Source organism: Hemibagrus wyckioides, linkage group LG02 (assembly GCF_019097595.1).
Source record: "Hemibagrus wyckioides isolate EC202008001 linkage group LG02, SWU_Hwy_1.0, whole genome shotgun sequence".
Lineage (NCBI taxonomy): Eukaryota > Metazoa > Chordata > Actinopteri > Siluriformes > Bagridae > Hemibagrus > Hemibagrus wyckioides.
In genome coordinates this window covers 21,286,871-21,305,428 of record NC_080711.1, presented here as the reverse complement: position 1 = coordinate 21,305,428, position 18,558 = coordinate 21,286,871, and the positions used below count along the sequence as shown (strand labels likewise).

The 18,558-nt window shown below is 38.4% G+C and overlaps 5 gene segments (V, D, J or C); all 5 read right to left on the bottom strand.

The window, feature by feature from the left end:
• Positions 1-901: 901 nt before the first annotated feature.
• Positions 902-1,493, bottom strand: LOC131362676 (Ig heavy chain V region 914-like). The segment is given in 2 exon segments: positions 902-1,358; positions 1,448-1,493. Coding segments are annotated over 2 exon segments (363 nt in total).
• A 3,743-nt stretch (positions 1,494-5,236) lies between these two features.
• LOC131362653 (Ig heavy chain V region PJ14-like) lies at positions 5,237-5,957 on the bottom strand. The segment is given in 2 exon segments: positions 5,237-5,735; positions 5,834-5,957. Coding segments are annotated over 2 exon segments (360 nt in total).
• A 556-nt stretch (positions 5,958-6,513) lies between these two features.
• On the bottom strand, positions 6,514-7,035 carry LOC131364337 (Ig heavy chain V region 914-like). The segment is given in 2 exon segments: positions 6,514-6,890; positions 6,996-7,035. Coding segments are annotated over 2 exon segments (417 nt in total).
• Positions 7,036-12,683: 5,648 nt separating this feature from the next.
• Positions 12,684-13,583, bottom strand: LOC131362662 (Ig heavy chain V region MC101-like). The segment is given in 2 exon segments: positions 12,684-13,392; positions 13,491-13,583. Coding segments are annotated over 2 exon segments (360 nt in total).
• A 2,503-nt stretch (positions 13,584-16,086) lies between these two features.
• Positions 16,087-16,572, bottom strand: LOC131362682 (immunoglobulin heavy variable 1-46-like; the record flags this gene model as incomplete). The annotated part of the segment is given in 2 exon segments: positions 16,087-16,385; positions 16,471-16,572. Coding segments are annotated over 2 exon segments (339 nt in total), but the record flags the coding sequence as incomplete, so codon positions are not given.
• Positions 16,573-18,558: the final 1,986 nt, after the last annotated feature.

Here is an 18,558-nt window from a genome sequence, read left to right as displayed (position 1 = left end):
TCATATGAGGTTGTATTTACCTAATTTTAAGATCTGCTAAGGACAAGATGATTTTTTATTTTAGCATAATACATAAAACCACAGGGTTCAAGAGTCTGTACTTTCTTTTTCACATGACTGAAAACATAGTACAGTATATATTGTGAAATAATTTCATTATCTTTTATCAGTATAAATGTCCTGATAAAGATCACAACAATCTAGATGCAGTAAAAGTCACCAAGTGGAAATATTGAAATATTGGAAATATCCAATATTTTCGAAATATTGGAAATAAATATTCACCTCCATGAATCCACAGCTTCTGAAAATGTGGGTTTGTCATGTGACTATAGTAAGTATGTGTTTTTGTACTGATGTCTAAGGGGAAGTATCACTGTGGTCCACGGGCGCAGTAATAAACTGCAGTGTCTTCTGTCCTCATGCTGTTCATCTGCAGATACACCTGCTTCTTACTGTTGTCTCTGGAGATGGTGAAGAATAGAATGATATTAGAAAGATAGAATGTATTTTTTATTCTGTTTTTATATCATACTACATATCAAGTGTAAATTTGGTAATATTCAACACAAATATTCCTAAATTATGATAAATGAGATGATTGATAATGAGTCTCATACAGAATACAGTTTGTGGATTCACTTTTTTCACTTTATTTGTTAAACTCTGCTGCCTCCTTCAGTTGTTTCAATTATTGCACCTCACACTGTGAGAACAGACTGTGTGTTAAACACAACACACTGCTGGAAACATGCTGTATTATTCCTGAATCCACTCAGTAAACACTGATTCAACTGTTGGTTAAAAATCCTGTAAAATGAAGGGATTAATAATAATTCAAAATGAACACTCTTTCAGTAATGTTTATTTTTTGTTTAAAAATGACTTTGTGTGACTGTGTTTTAAAACACTGCAAACTATTACGACTTTATTACAATAGAAGAAAGTGAAAGTGTGACTGAGATGATTTATTAGTTGCATTGAGAGGATGTGTGTAACATGTCTCATAAGGTTTTTGTAAGAGGAATCCACTATTCTGTCTCACTGTGTGTAACCAGCGCAGTAATACACAGCTGTGTCTTCAGTCTGCATGTTCTGTCCTCCAATTGTTACTGTGTTAGTAGAAGTGTCTCTGGAGATGCTGAACCTGCTTTTCAGTTTCTCACTGTTGAAAGTGTTACCGCTACCACATATACCTCCAATCCACTCCAGAGTTTTTCCTGCAGGTTGTCGTATCCAGTTTGTACAGTAGCTGCTATCAGTTAATGAATATCCAGACACTTTACAGGTCAGAGTCAGTGACTGACCAGGAGTTAATACTGTGGATCCGGTCTGGATCAGCTCAACACAGTGAACACCTGTTAAAGAAAAGTTATTTTAATGATGTAAAAGCGAAAAGCTTTAAGGAACCAAAATTGTATTAAAAGTCAAATGTAAAAACACTTACAGTGTACGGCTGCCAGCAGCAGCAGCAGTAGGGATGTAGAGATCATGGTGTGTGTTGAAGCAGAAGAAGTAAAAGCTCTTGGTCTTTGTTGCTTAAATATATAACAGGGAAGGACATTTGCATAGAGACACTCCTTATCTTAGGGTCAGAATGGGATGGATTCCTCTACACGTGAAAATCTCCCCTTCTCATGAACGTCTCTAATCTGTGATTATAAATCTATAAAATTTGGAACATTAAGAGACTTTCTTAGGTCTAAGAATTTATGTGAAGAGAACACACTCTTCATATGAGCATATTCACAGAGCCGGATTCACTGCAAATCCTCACATCCCCGTTCCTCTTAACCACTGGCATGACAGGCATGGCCCATTCACTGCATAACACTGGGGGGATGACCCCCAGCTCCAAGAGTTCATTCATAATACATGAAAATAATAATAATTAGATAGACAATTCTTTATATCATTATCAGTCGTATGTATGCTGCAATCTAGAGAATTACATTAACACAGAAATTATTCTCATGTCTACAAATTCCCTGGTTTCTGTGTTAAAATAATTGCTGTGAGTAACTGCTTCTATATTTGACTCTGACATGGTGAAATACTGCAGTGTTTTCTGAACACTATGAACTACATTTAACATTATAATCAAACCGTTCAATAGAACATGATGTTCATTCTGGTATAGTCTGCACTCTAGAGGCTTTAACTGATGAATCCAGAGAGAAATAGCTGAGAAGATTCTAGATCAGGTGTTTTTAAATTCTGAAGAAGAATTGTAATCTCTAGTGAACAGAAGGCAAAGCTGAAATCTAATATCTATCAACAACTCAACAGTGAAACTATTCTCTATACTTCATCTTCTTTATTATTCAAAAGTTTAAATTGATCTTCTTTGAGAAATTGAATCAGCAGCAGTGTTGGATAAGTTACTACAAAAAAAGTTATTAATTACTAATTACACCATCAATGCTGTATTTAAAATGCGTTTCTAATTACTCTGAAAAGTAATTTAATTACTCAATAAGTAATTTAACTCATTATTAATTACTTCTTAAAATCCCTATAAACTTTGACTGGTAGCCTGCAATCATTTTTTAGCTCACCTTTGGACATTTTCTACACTCCTGATGTAAAATCAAGTTTTGCCTGCTTAACATTTGTACTGTCGATGAACATGGATCACTCAAAAGTGTTTGTCGATGCTGCCGATGCTGCCGATAGTTTTTTTCACCAGGACATAGCTTACATTTTACAGTAATGTTCTTGTCTACCTGGGCCAAAAAAGAGAAGTAATTGGAATAGTTCCATTTGGAATAGTTCCAAAACAGCCACTTGCTCCTGCTACTAAGTAATGCATTACACCCAACAGTGATCAAGATCAGTGATCTTCATTAAAATTGCCCCTAGGTGTGAATGAGTGTGTGAATTTGTAACATGTCCAGGTTGTACGCTCAGTGTTCCTGGGATGGACTCTGGATCCAGCACTCTGACCCGAATAAAACACTTCCTAAAGATGAATAAGGGACTGAATACATTATAATGATTATTGTCTTGTGATATTAAATGATTATATTTTTATTCCTAACAAATAGACCTCACATATCCTCAACCCTTATCCTGAACACCGGCATCCCACAAGGCTGCGTGCTGAGCCCACTGCTCTACTCCCTGTTTACCCATGACTGTGTTCCATGGCATAACTCCAACATCATCAAATATGCAGATGATGCCAGAGTTATTGGCCGAATCAGCAACACTGAGGAATCGGCCTACAGGGAGGAGATCCAAAGCCTGTCAGCATGGTGTTCCATGAACAACCTCACCCTCAATGCCAAGAATACCAAAGAGCTCATTGCGGACTTCCGGACATCTAACAGCAGCAGACACTCACCTATCTACACCAACGGGTCTGAAGTAGAGCATGTCTCCAGCTTTCAGTTCCTGGGCGTCCACATCTCTGAAGATCTGGCGTATGAGAAACCACCTGGAGTTTGAGATGAAATAATACTGCCGTATTGAGCAGGAAGTGTTGACATGCTGGGTGAAGAGTGAGAAATGACATCGAACAGAACTGGGAAATGGTCCAAAAAGCATGAATCACCCACATCCCTGATAGTGGGAAGGAGGCCTAATGAAATCGCTAGGTCCAAGGTGTGTCCAATTACATGTGTTGGCACTTTAACTGACTGAGTAAGGTTGAAAGAGTCCAATAAATTATTAAAATCAACAGAAAAGCTATTATTTGGACAGCATACAAGAATATTAAAATCCCCACAGATAATCAGTTTATCGTAATTTATAGTTACATTAGATAGAATATCAGCAAACTCCTGAATGAAATCGGAGGAATATTTAGGAAACTAACAGCTCAAAGCTCACATACTCACGACTCACGGTTGCTGTACCACTTTTGTAGTCACAGCAGAAGCGCATCCGAGTCACTCAGCACAGGCTAAAGACAACGATAGCTACAGCCTAGGGATCAGGGGTGAATGAATTTCTCCCACTGTATCAATCCACCTGGAAGCTGTGTTAGAGGGCAGAGCGATGAGGACGATCTCAGGTAAGATTTTAGTCTTACCAGCACTCTTCCTCGCTTGCCTCGGTGGTGATGTCGTCTCCTCCTTAGATCAACTGCAGAAGGACGCAAGCGGTGAACCGGCAGGTCCGTGAATAGTGGCGGCGGTGTTCCTGAACACGTATGTGTGAGAGCCGGTGGAAAATGCTCTATGGTAGAGCGAATATTTAGCAGGGTAAGGTGATCGTATGTTAATAGAGAGTCTACTGGATGAATAAAAAAAGAAAAAGAAGTGTATGAAGCAGCAATGAGAGGAAAAACGGACACAGACACAGGTATAGACGGCAGGCCTGATGCAGTGGCATATGCAAGCAAGAGTTGATGTAGTGGTACAAGCCATTTCATGTATGTATATATATATATATATATATATATATATATATATATATATATATGTACGTGTGTGTTTGTTTATTTATTTATTGTTATTATTATTAATGTACCTATCGTTTGTGATGCATAGGTTAACATCACCTTAACCTGTAATACCGGCGGGTGGTGCTGGGGGGCGATAGTGAGCAGCAGGAGAGCCTCACCTGTAGATGAAGAAGTCACACCCTGCCAAGTCATTACAACACTCGGCAAAACTCATTTGTTTCTTGTGTTTTATTGTTGTTTCAGAGTGTGACCACAATAAACATAACCAATGTGCCACCGGAAAAGTCTGTTAATTCTGTGTGTGTAACATTGAGAGTTCTTGTAACTTAGTCATTAATGATGGATATTAATTATTAATGAACATAAAGTATTTTATTTAATGAATAAATCATTGAATGAATAACCTCAGAATGTTTTGTTGAACACTTTTTCATTCCACATGGGAATGCTTAATATAAATGATCCAATTTGCTCAGATTTTCTTAAGGCACCGTCTGTATAGGTTATCAATTACAAATGCTCTTTATGTCTACATAAGTCGTCCAAACTGATATATCAGGTGTGTTATTGCTGTTGTTATTTAGAGGATTCCTCTGCTCCTAGTTTTTTTTTTTTTTTTTTAGATAAAACTTGTCTTTTCTCATTCCAGTTTCCTGTAAAATCAAGTTGATGAGTTTTACTTCAGTAGCAGTGAGCTGCTGCCATCAATAGGTGCAATAAATATTTTCATGTTGTTTCTCTTTTTTTTCTCTTTTTTGTGTTTTGTACTGAGCTGAGTGTGTGGAGCTTCTATCACTGATACCAACATCCACTTCAACAACCTGCACAACTGGATTGGTGTAGTATTAATGATGGATAAACTGTGTATTCACTTAATTAACAATAATTTAATGTATTGTTGAGATAAAGATGGGTCTTAGCTCTGCTAGCTCATATATACCACAGTCCCTGGGGACAAGTGTACAGCAGAGAGAGGAAAATGAGCAGGGATGTTTTTGTACAGGGCTTCAGTGAGTTTGTCGTGTTGTGTCTCTGGCACAGTAATACACAGCCGTGTCCTCGACCTGAAAGTTCTGTCCTCTTAAATAAACCGTGCTGATGGATTTGTCCTGACTGAGACTGATCTTGCTCTTCATTGTGTCTTTGAGATCAGTGCTACCACCATCACACAGATATCCGAGCCATTCCAGAGCTTTTCCAGCAGGTTGCCGTATCCAGTTAATACAATAACTGGATTCTGAGATCTTACAAGAGATGGAGAACGACTCTCCAGGCTTCACGAGCACAGAGGCTGTCTGAGTGAGCTCCACACCGCCAACACCACCTGTAAATAACAACAACAGAACATCATCAAAAGTCATCAAGTCGTTTTCACAAACATGGAATAAAATCTAAATTCATTCAGCTAACAAGGAGACTTACAGAATGCAGCTGAAAGCAGCAGCAGCACCGATAATGAGAGCATTGTTGTTTGATATAAAAGTGAAGTGAAGTAAAATGCTCAGCTGCTCTCCTCCTCACCACACACACACACTCACACACACACACACACACACTCACACAGACCTCTCTAATGTAAGAGACATGAGTGGAGGATTTGCATAAAATGTGGGCTTTTTTCCCACTGTTTCCAGGAGCAAAGTGATAGGTTTCATGTATATTTTTAAGAAACAATACTAGTTAAGGCCACACCCACTTTAGGGTTATATCCAGATACATTTTTTATCTGTTTTTATTTAATGTTTCTGTAGTGTTTTAGGTCATGTGACTCTTCCAGCAAACTTTAAGTAATTTTCCATGGGAACTGACTATACTTATTTTAATTATATTTTTGTTTGTTTGTGTATATTGCTGTTGATGTCATTATAATATTGTGGGTAATTGTATTTTTGTTTTAAAGTAATACATTGAGTTTTATATTTGAGTGATGTCATTTCTGCCTGTGTAATTGTTTAGTTAATTCTCGCCCTCGCTCAGAACAGCTTTGGACATGAGCGAGGCAGGTATGTTGCAAATGGGTTCTGTAGTAAAGTGACTAAGTCACATAATGTGCTTAATTGTTGCTAGTTGTATAAATAAAATATTAGTTGTATGTTATTTCATCAAAGAAGTGAACTGTGAAGATGAGGTTTTTGTGCAGCACTGCAGCTTGTTGTGTCACTGTGTGGATGACGAGCACAGTAATACACAGCTGTGTCTTCAGTCTGCATGTTCTGTCCTCTCAGAGTCACCGTGCTGCTGGAGGCATCTTTAGAAATACTGAACTTGCTTTTTAGAGACTCTTTATGATACATGGTTCCACCCCCCCAAATGTGGTTTATCCATTCCAGAGTTTTCCCTGCAGGTTGTCGAATCCAAGCTGTAGCGTAGCTGTTATCAGTAACTGAGTAACTGGATACTTTACAGCTGAGGGTTAAAGAATCTCCAGGCTTTAACATCACTGAGGTGTCCTGAGTGAGCTCTACTGCACATTCCACATCTGAAAAAAAGAGATGTCACAGTTTCAGTAAAAATGTATGTACAGTAGGTTATAACTGCAGTAATTTACTAGCAGCTCTGAGTTCATTACTGAAGTGAAACTCACAGGATGAAGCTGCCAGCAGCAGCAGAACTGGAAGGAACATCTTTTATCTAAAAGCAGTGCTAAACTCTCCAGAGCCCACAGTGACCGTGGCTGATATTTCTCTATATGTAGCTGTAAGGGGAACGTTTTGCATATTCATTTACATATTGTTATGATGGTGTTCTACAGGTTTTATAACCACAGTGAAAAATGTTCTTTGGTGCTTACCGTATGGTACTTTATATTTATTTAAAACTGAGTAAAAAAGTTAAATTTAGTATGTAAATCACTTTCAACCTCTAAACTGTAACACTAACTGTCTAATAGAAACTGAAATTAATTAAAGAAATAATTCCGGTCACAAATCATCACTGATTCATTTAGTCAGTAGCTCATGCCAACAACATGTCTGTTATTAAATCTTTGTGAATGATGGAATCATTTAAAGCATCTGCTTCTCTTTTTTTACTTATCCGTTTTGAATAAACCAAAAGGAGCAAAACCCTTTATCCAATAGACTTTGACAGGATTTCTCTAATATGTTTTGGCCTTCAATGTTTAAAAAAAAAAATAATATGAAATGTTAATATTTTACACCTGCAAAAGAAATTAAAGCATTCACATAATCAATTAATCTGTAAAACTCAAATCTAGCAGAGGTTTCACATCATCATGATAATGAATGGAGGAGGACAGAATGCATTTTTTTATTCTGTTTTTATAAAATACTTCATATCTGGTGTAAATATGGTAATATGTAGCACAAATTATCCTAAATTATGAAAAATAAATCAATACTTGTCTGATAATGAGTGATAGTGAATGAGTCTCATACAGAATGCAGTTTGTGGATTCACTTTTTTCACTTTATTTGTTAAACTCTGCTGCCTCCTTCAGTTGTTTCAATTATTGCACCTCACACTGTGAGAACAGACTGTGTGTTAAACACAACACACTGCTGGAAACATGCTGTATTATTCCTGAATCCACTCAGTAAATGCTGATTCCAAATTTTGGTAAAAAAAAAAAAAAATCCTGTCAAATGAAGGGATTAATAATGGTTTTGAATGAACACTCTTTCAATAATGTTTTCTTTTTATTTAATACTAACTTTGTGTGACTGTGTTTTAAAATGCTGCAAAAGATTCTGACTTCATTCCAGTAGAAGAAAGTGAAAGTGTGACTGAGATGATTTATTAGTTGCATTGAGAGGATGTGTGTAACATGTCTCATAAGGTTTTTGTAAGAGGAATCCACTATTCTGTCTCACTGTGGTTCACGAGCGCAGTAATACACAGCTGTGTCTTCAGTCTGCATGTTCTGTCCTCCAATTGTTATTGTGTTAGTAGAAGTGTCTCTGGAGATGCTGAACTTATTTTTCAGTTTGTCACTGTAAGCTGTACCCCCACCACTACTGATGTATCCAATCCACTCCAGAGCTTTTCCTGCAGGTTGTCGGATCCAAGCTGTAGTATAGCTCGTAACTGAATATGAAACCTTGCAGTGGATGGAGAGACTCTGGCCTGGCTGGACTGTCATGGAAGCAGGCTGAGTCAGTTCCACACCATGTACATCTGTGGAGGAAAACACATGGTGATATCTCACACAATATCTGCTGCACCTTTATTCTTCATCTCGTAAATGAATGAATCTGATAAAGCACTCACAAGAAGCAGCTGCCAGCAGGAGCAGTAGAGATGTAGAGAACATGGTGTGTGTTGTTTGTACTGGAGTCTTCTCTGTTCTCCAAAGTTTAACAGACACCATCACATCATATAAATAGAGTGAGATCCAGCTCTGATGCTTGGATTTGCTTATCTGCTGATGATGGGAGGAGAATGTATCTGAAATGTATTTAAATCATGAAGAGGAGATTCATCTAATGTTGGTTTATAATGTAACTAGGTTGAAAAGCTGATGTCATTCGTGAGACTGGTTATCTGAGTCTTGGTTTAAGTGTACTGCACATTAAGTGTGTATTATTGCGATTCCCATACATTACTGAAATATTGCTGGCCATTTAAGAATTGTAACTGTGTTACTGGTGGGAATTGTTGTGATTTTCAATGGTGATCAGCACGCTTCACAACGTGACTTGTGCTCATGTGTTGGAAAATTTAAGCCATCAAAGCAGAAATAACAAAAATAAAAAAGGTCAATTTAAATCAGGAAAAAAAACCTTTCATTTTAATAAACTGAAAGGGTTTAATATTGAAATGCTTAACTACATACTGATTTATCATTTCCTATAATTATGTTAAACTCAATCCCACTGGAGAAGGAACAATGATTTAGTGGACTGCAGGACAGTAATTACCAATTACCATGAGATATATGCTTTATTAAATACATTTAATCTGGTGTTGTCTTCTCACACTTCTGAGAAACACAGAAGGTAAAACATGGAGATAAAACACTGTTTCTGCCAGTTTTTGGGTGTTTTTGTAAAGCGTCTTTGTTGATCTGTCTCACTGTGAGTTACGAGTGCAGTAATACACAGCTGTGTCTTCAGTCTGAAAGTTTTGTCCGTGTAAAGTCACAGTGTTGCTGGAGGCTTCAGCTGAGAAACGAATCATGTTCTTTAGTGAATTTATGCTGGCAGTATCACTTGAGCTGCAGTACCAGCCGATCCATTCCAGTACATGTCCTGATTGTCGTAGTGGCTAAGTATCTAGTGGCTGAGTATCCAGTGATCTTACAGGGGACTGAAAATAATTCTCCAGGCTTAACCACCATGACTGCAGGCTGAACCAGTTCAATACATTTAATACCTGTGAACAACAATCATGCAATTATTCAGTGAGGCCACTTACAAGAAAGGTAACTATCCATAGGATTTTCAGGAGGCATCACTGGAAAATCCGAAAAAAGTGACATAACAAAATCTTTTACTTGCAAGACTCTAAAGAAATCAGATTTAATAAGACCAAAATGAGATACTAACTGTTCGAAAGAAGCAAATAAATTATCAGTAAATAAATCTTTGAAGCATTTTATCCCCTTGTCAGCCCATCTCCTAAACATCCCATCCTGCATTGAAGGCAAGAAGAGGTGATTACAGGCAACAGGCCAAGAAGAGGAGGATCCTTAAAACCAAATGATTTCCTAAACTGGGTCCATATCCTCAACGAATGTTTAACCACTGGGCACTCGACAGAGGTATAAGAAGTTAACTGTAATTTGGTTGCTAGAAGTGCTGGAAGGGAAATTTGCTTATGGGCATGTATTTCCATGTCCATCCAGGGTGGTTTATTAGGTAGAAGGTGATAATGCCACCAATACTGTGTATTTCATACGTTAGCTGCCCGGTAATAAAACTTAAAATTAGGCAATGCCATACCACCATCTCGTCTAGACCTTTGAAGGTATGTTTTACGCAAACAAGGATGCTTACCATTGCAAATATAAGTAGAAATAACAAGGATTTAAAAAATAATTGAGGGATATACAGCGGTAAAGACTGAAAAAGATAAAGAAATTTGGGGAGAACTACCATCTTAATGGAATTAATGCGTCTGATAAGAGAAATCTTTAAAGGGGACCATTTAGAAAGATCTTTCTTAATCCGTTCCAAAAGCATACCAAAATTATGTTTAAAAAGGTGTTTATGATGGTGAGTAACACAGACACCAAGATAAGTAAATTTGTTTTTTACTGGCTTCAATGGTATATTGGAGTACTGTAATTGCATATCTACCTTATTGATTGGAAAAAAAATTCACTCTTATCCAGATTAAGCCTGTAGCCAGAAAACCTCAAGCATGGTTAAAGCTACAGGTAAAGAAGTCTGTGGATTAGAGATAAAAAGTAGTAAATCGTCTGCGTATAAAGTTACTTTATGCACGGCCTCACCACATGTAATTCCAGTAATCTGCTGACATTCACGTGGAGCAATTGCTAAGGGTTCAATAGCTAGGGCAAATAATAATGGGCTTAACGGACAGCCCTGGCGGGTTCCGCGATGCAAATTAAATGGTTGAGAATAAAGACCACTGGTCAGAACTACAGCAGAAGGAGCGCTATAAAGCAACTTAATCCAAGAGAGAAAGGCTGGACCAAATCCAAATTTTTCTAAAACTAAGAAAAGATACTCCCACTCTACCCTGTCGAATGCCTTCTCAGCATCCAAAGAGACAACACATTCTGGAATGGACTGATGCTGAGAATATACCACATTAAGCAAATGGCGGATATTAAAAAAAGACTGACGATTCTTTATAAAACCTGTTTGATCAGGAGAAATGATGGCAGGGAGAGCATCTTGAAGTCTCGAGGCAAGCACCTTCGCCAAAATTTTAACATCACAATTAAGCAAAGAAATGGGCCTGTATGAAGAGCAATATAACGGGTCTTTATCTTTTTTAAGCAATAAAGAGATACATGCTTGATTTAAAGTTGTGGGGAGAGTTCCTTTCTCAAAGGCCTCTGAAAAAACAGTAGTCAAAAAAGGGGCGAGCTATATCAAGAATTTTTTATAAAACTCTGATGGAAAACCATCGAGTCCCGGGGATTTCCCAGATTGTAGGGAAGCAATAGCAGCTTTCACTTCCTTCGAGAGATGGGAGCTTCTAAATCCGGAATGGGAAATCTCATTAGCAAGAGATGCTTGCTTTTCTCTGGCACGCTTTCTTTTAGTAGTGGCATACGAAATAATTTGGCCTCTCATATATGCCTTAAGAGCCTCCCACACTACTGAGTTTGAAACATCCACTGATTTATTAACACTTAGGAAAAAAGAAATCTGGTCAGCAGCAAAGGAAATAAAATTCTCATCTCCCAAGAGTGAAGTATTGAAACGCCAGTTTTTCCTAAGGGAAGGCAAGTCTGAAAAGGTCAAATCAAGGATAAGAGGGGCATGATCCGATATGATAATACTTTGATATGAGCAGGATTGAAATCTAGAAATTAAAGCTTTATCCAAGATGAAATAATCAATCAGAGAGTAAGAATGATGAACATTTGAAAAAAAAGAAAATTCTCTTTTTGGGGGGTTCAAAAATCACCATACATCTGATGGCCATATTTAGAAAAGAAACTATTTAGGTAAATAGAGGATTTGCCTGGGGTGCATTGCTTAGATGACAAGCGGTCTAACACTGGGTCAAGACAGCAATTAAAGTCTCCCCTGAGTACAAGAGAGTGCGAATTTAAATCAGGAACAAGAGAGAGTGTGTGTTTAAAGAAACTGACATCATACATTAGGGGAATAATGATTAGCTAAATTTATATTCTCATTGCATAAAGTGCCCGAAACAATTATATAGCGACCATTCTTATCTGAGGTAATATTATTTGGCGCAAAGGGTATATTCTTATCAATCAAGATAGCTACACCTCTTGCCTTTGCCTGAAATGAGGAATGAAAGATCTGCCCGTCCCACCCACGGTTGAGGCGAGAATGGTCTACACTGCGTAAATGAGTTTCTTGCAAAAAGACAACCTCTGCTTTCTGCTGTCGGAGATGAGCAAGTACTCTGTTTCTCTTCACCGGATGATTTAAACCCCTAACATTCTAGCTCAAAAATCTTAAATCTCTACCCATTGAGATATACAACAGAGGATTGTGATTGAATACAAAAAATTACAAAAATGAAAGCAAAAAACAACAAAAGAACACCAAAAACAGAATATACAATGCCAGCATAGTGCCACCCCGTAAAAATCCCCCACCCTCCCACCAAATCAACCCACCCCTTAGAGATCACCACAGCAACCAAACCCCCAAAACAACAACTAAATATATCACCCACTTCCTTATCTCTCCTTACCTTATATACTCTCAGTTCCATAAGATAAGATATATCCTCGGTATGAAATATGAAACACCCAGTAGTAGGTTTAACATATGAGCAGAACTATGACAATCCATAATTCACTGTAAGCATTATAGCTATAAAATAATCACAGGGAAAACCATAATAGATGAGAGTGCAGAAAGAAACAAGAACCTTCCCTAAGAGTAATAATGATTGTAATCAGAAACAGTAATTATAGCATAGAAGAAGATCAGAAATACATACTATAAAGAACGTATAACATATCTTGCTCAACAGGACAGATCAGATCAAATGCAACACCAAGTCAATAAGAGCGCTAGGGCTTCAGTGAGTTTGTCGTGTTGTGTCTCTGGCACAGTAATACACAGCCGTGTCCTCGACCTGAAAGTTCTGTCCTCTTAAATAAACCGTGCTGATGGATTTGTCCTGGCTGAGACTGATCTTGCTCTTCATTGTGTCTTTGAGATCAGTGCCACCACCACTACAGAGATATCCGAGCCATTCCAGAGCTTTTCCAGCAGGTTGCCATATCCAGTGAATACAGTAACTCCACACTGAGATCTTACAAGAGATGGAGAACGACTCTCCAGGCTTCAAGAGCACAGAGGCTGTCTGAGTGAGCTCCACACCGCCAACACCACCTGTAAATAACAACAACAGAACATCATCAAAAGTCATCAAGTCATTTTTACAAATGGGGAATTAAATCTAAATTCATTCAGCTGACAAGGAGACTTACAGAATGAAGCTGAAAGCAGCAGCAGCACTGATAATGAGAGCATTGTTGTTTGATATAAAAGTGAAGTGACGTAAAATGCTCAGCTGCTCTCCTTCTCCTCATCACACACACACACACACACACACACACACAGACCTCTCTAATGTAAGAAACATGAGTGGAGGAGTAAAATGCATCATCAACTGCATGATCTTGAAGTCTCAGGTTTACTCATTTACTCATTAATGTTCTTCCTCTTTGAAGAATTTGTCTTAGCCTGAAATGAACAAAACACTAACGTATCTCTGTGATTAACTGACCTGAACATCTTCATTTAACAATCATTTAAAATGAACCTTTCACAATAAAGTATAGTTGCTGTGTTTAGAAGGTCTTAGTTACGTTTCTACTACAGTGGATCTGACAGGATGTCCAGCTGCAAGCTTTACAGAGAGGTCATCATTCTCTGTAGTTTTTGTATGTTATAGATTTCTGTTTTCTATCCTTTACACCAGACCATATATACTGGACAAGCCACACAAATGTGTAGCATTGTTGATATGGTGAAGTTGTAAAGTTGTAATGTGTTCTGAACAGATAATAATACACACAGGAGGTTTGTTTTTAGAAATCCTGCAGGAGATCTGCTTGAGACTAGAGGTGTGTATTGGGACTGGGATGTCTGTTAGTTTGTTGGTTGAGGAAAAGTCAGAACCACATTCACACATGCTGACAGAGCTGCCATTTCTACCTGTGGGCTTTTTTCCACTGTTTCAAGGAGCAAAGTAATAGGGTTCATGTATATTGAAAAAAAAAAAAAAAATCCAGTTCAGGCCACACCCATATTAGGCTTATATCCAGGTACATTTATGTTGAATTGGAGCAGTAAATAAATACAGACTGTGTTTATCTGTGTATGAATTACAAGTGAAGCAAATTTAGTTACAATGTGTGTCTGGTTTTATTACAGCTGCTTCCTCAGCTCCAGTCACTGTGGTTTCTCGGGCGCAGTAATAAACTGCAGTGTCCTCTGTCCTCAGACTTTTGGCCTCTAAATATTGCATGCTTGCTGAGACGTCTTCTGTTAAGGTGAGCTGGTTCTTCACAGATTCTGCATATATCGTCTGATTTTTGCCAGCATCCATCCGGCCAAGCCATTCCAGAGCTTTCCCTGGTTTCTGTCGTATCCAGTGCATGTAGTGCTCAGTCATATCAAAGCCATGTATCTTACGAGAGATCTTCACAGTTTCTCCAGGTCTCTTTACCACAGCTGGAGACTGGTCCAGTCTGATCTCATCACTGCTGACACCTAGCAGATAAAACATAACAATCAAAGATCATCATCAACACAGTCAAGATATTCTGATGGAATATACAGCTCTGGAAAAAAATAAGAGCCTACTGCCCAATCTCCAGGTTTGAACCCTATTGAAAACCTCTGGAATGTCATCAAGAGGAAGATGGATGGTCACAAACCATCAAGCAAAGCTGAGCTGTTTGCTTTTTTGCAAAAAGAGTGGTATAAAGTTCCCCAACAGCAATGTGAAAAACTGGTGGAGATCATGGAGCCAAAACGCATGCAAATAGGGGTTATTCCACCAAATACTGATTTCTTAATGTTATTTAGCCAAAGCATTTACACAATTTGTTTACAAATGATTTGCATTGCGTTTTTATTTGAGTTATTAAAGCTCTGCAAATACTGCATGATCTTGGGTTATTTTGATGTGTTGTCATTTCCTTTAAATATACACGCTAAATAACAATAGTTATATTTTAAATTTTGGAGAAATATTGTCAGCAGTTCACAAAAAATGAAACAAAACTGTCCATCTCACCAATACATGAACCTGTAAGAAAAAAACATAAGAAACTGATTATTTTGCAGTGGTCTATTATTTTTTTCCAGAGCTGTATATACAGTAGTGTATAGAAGTCTCAGGTACCTTTGGTTAACATTAAAACAAAGATGTAGTACTGAGTGACCCTCAGCTCCATCATCAAGCTCTTTGATTCAGTCGTGTGACACAAACTTCTGGTGAGCAAGAGGCTGATTTTTTTATATAACAGGATGAATTTGCATAAACATCCTTCAGCTGTTAGATTCCATAGTTTCATGAAACCTTCTTGAAAACAAGTGTGCTGCTGCCCCCTACAGATGATTTTTATATTTAGGAGTTTGTAGTAATGATGCTGCAGAAAACATGTACATTTTGTTTAATCTCTCGTCAGATTCTGTGCTACTGAATTCAGGAATTAACCATTGACCTGTAGTGTTCCTGCAGCTGGTATCACAAATAGGAGGAATAAAAGCATGAATAGTACAGTATATAGTCACAACTAGTCATCAGAATCATTGTCCTAGAGCTGATTTGCCTCGAGTCAAATAAATAGACATCATAATGTAAATGTGATACATAACATGGGAATTATTATTATTAATATTAATAACTGCTAGAAGAGAGTAAGATCTGAGTGCTGAGTGTGAATGGATGATGTTCTTCATAATAAATGTCTCTGGGGTGCAGCTTCCTGCTGAGGGAATATTTACAGCTCATGAGGACGTGCTTGTGTAAGTTTTTGTACAGCTCTGGAGTCTGTTGTGTCAGTGTGAGTCTCGTGCACAGTAATAAACTGCCGTGTCTTCAGCTTTCAGACTCTTCACTTCTAGGTTCAGCATGTTTTTACTGGTGTCTTTAGTGATGGAGAACTGGCCCTGCAGTGACTGAGCGAATGCAGTGCCAGTGCCAGTGTCAATACGTCCGATCCACTCCAGTCCTTGTCCTGGTTTCTGACGGATCCAGTGCATGTAGTAGCTGCTCATTGAGAATCCAGAGACAGTACAGGAAAGAGTGACCGACTCTCCAGGTCTCTTCACCACAGAAGCTGAGGATGTCAGAGACTGTCCATAAGAATCTAAAAGAGAAGAGTAGAACTAGGTAATGTTATCTTACAAAGATTTGTTTTCCTATTAATCATCACATTAAAAACATAAACTTACATGAAATCAGTATCAGTAAAATACACTGTCCTAAAATCATCTTTCTCTGAGTTCTGCTTCACCCAGATTTAAAGTGTATGGGAGTGTTATCTATCACAGAGCTCACTGGAAACTAGAGCAGTCAAGAACATGCTGTTTATACACGACTCTATTTGAATAGGGAGTGTCCATGACCACTATGGAGGTGTTGAATCCACAGCCACATGCTGCTCACTGTATAGCTGAACTATATTATATTTAAGTCTGAATTTTGTGGTATTTGGTGTAGAAAACCATTTGAATAATTTTATTATAATGTCATCCTCTCTACTAAATCACCTTAAAATCAAATTTGAGAATTAAAAAAACAATATTGGTTTCAAATGCACACTGCTTTAGATGATTAATCAAACTACAAGAAGATTTTTCTGTCCAGAAAATTATAGCAAACAGGGGTTAGATGGATTAGATGATGGTAAACAAGGACAGGTCAGGACAGGTTCCACTCAGATTGGACCTCGCCATGGTCCAGCAAAGAAGTTGAGTGCACATGCTCAGAGTCATATCTGGAGGTTGTCTTTGGGAAATAGATGTATGAGTGCTGCCAGCATTGCTGCAGAGGTTGAAGAGGTATGGGGTCAGCCTGTCAGTGCTCAGACCATACGCCACACACTGCATCAAATTGGTCTGCATGGCTGTCGTCCCAGAAGGAAGCCTCTTCTAAAGATGATGCACAAGGAAGCCCGCATACAGTTTGCTGAAGACAAGCAGACTAAGGACATGGATTACTGGAACCATGTCCTGTGGTCCGATGAGACCAAGAGAAACTTATTTGGTTCAGATGGTGTCAAGCGTGTGTGGCAGCAACCAGGTGAGGAGTACAAAGACAAGTGTGTCTTGCCTACAGTCAAGCATGGTGGTGGGAGTGTCATGGTCTGGGCCTGCATGACTGCTGCCGGCACTGGGGAGCTACAGTTCATTGAGGGAACCATGAATGCCAACATGTACTGCGAAATACTGAAGCAGAGCCTCTCTTCAGAGACTGGGCCGCAGGGCAGTATTCCAACATGATAACGACCCAAAACACACCTCCAAGACGACCACTGCCTTGCTAAAGAAGCTGAGGTGATGGACTGGCCAAGCATGTCTCCAGACCTAAACCCTATTAAGCATCTGTGGGGCATCCTCAAACAGAAGGTGGGGAAGTGCAAGGTCTCTAACATCCACCAGCTCTGTGATGTCATCATGGAGGAGTGGAAGAGGACTCCAGTGGCAACCTGTGAAGCTCTGGTTAACTCCATGCCCAAGAGGGTTAAGGCAGTGCTGGAAAATAATGGTGGCCACACAAAATATTGACACTTTGGGCCCAATTTGGACATTTCCACTTAGGGGTGTATTCACTTTTGTTGCCAACAGTTTAGACATTAATGGCTGTGTGTTGAGTTATTTTGAGGGAACAGCAAATTTACACTGTTATACAGGCTGTACACTCACTACTTTACATTGTAGCAGAGTGGCATTTCTTCAGTGTTGTCACATGAAAAGATATAATAAAATATTTACAAAAATGTGAGGGGTGTACTCACTTTTGTGAGATGCTGTAAATAGAGTGAGATCCAACTCTGACGCTTGGATTTGCTTATCTGCTGATGATGGGAGGAGAATGTATCTGAAATGTATTTAAATCATGAGGAGGAGATTCATCTGATGGAGGATGTGTGGGTTGATAATGGAGCAGAAGCCTCTTCATCAAATGCTCTTATCTTTTTCCAAAGCAAATGTTAAAGTCTCGTGAACGCAAAAAGAATAAATATTAGATTTAGCATAATAATAATTATGCATGCTTGCAGATCCTGGGATTATGATGATTGATATGTGTAAGCTCTGAATTTAATCAGGTGATTATTTGTATAAAACTTGGCAATTGATCTTGCTCATTCAACTCCCTAAGAATTTTCTGTGAAATCAGGTTTTCCAAAAAAAAAAGAGAGTTATTTGTTGATCAACACAACACAGGTTGCTAAGATGCTTTATGTAATTCAGTTTAATCTGAGTGTCATGATGCTGGATGCATTCAGAGCAGGATGTGAAAAGAGAGAATGCCTAAAT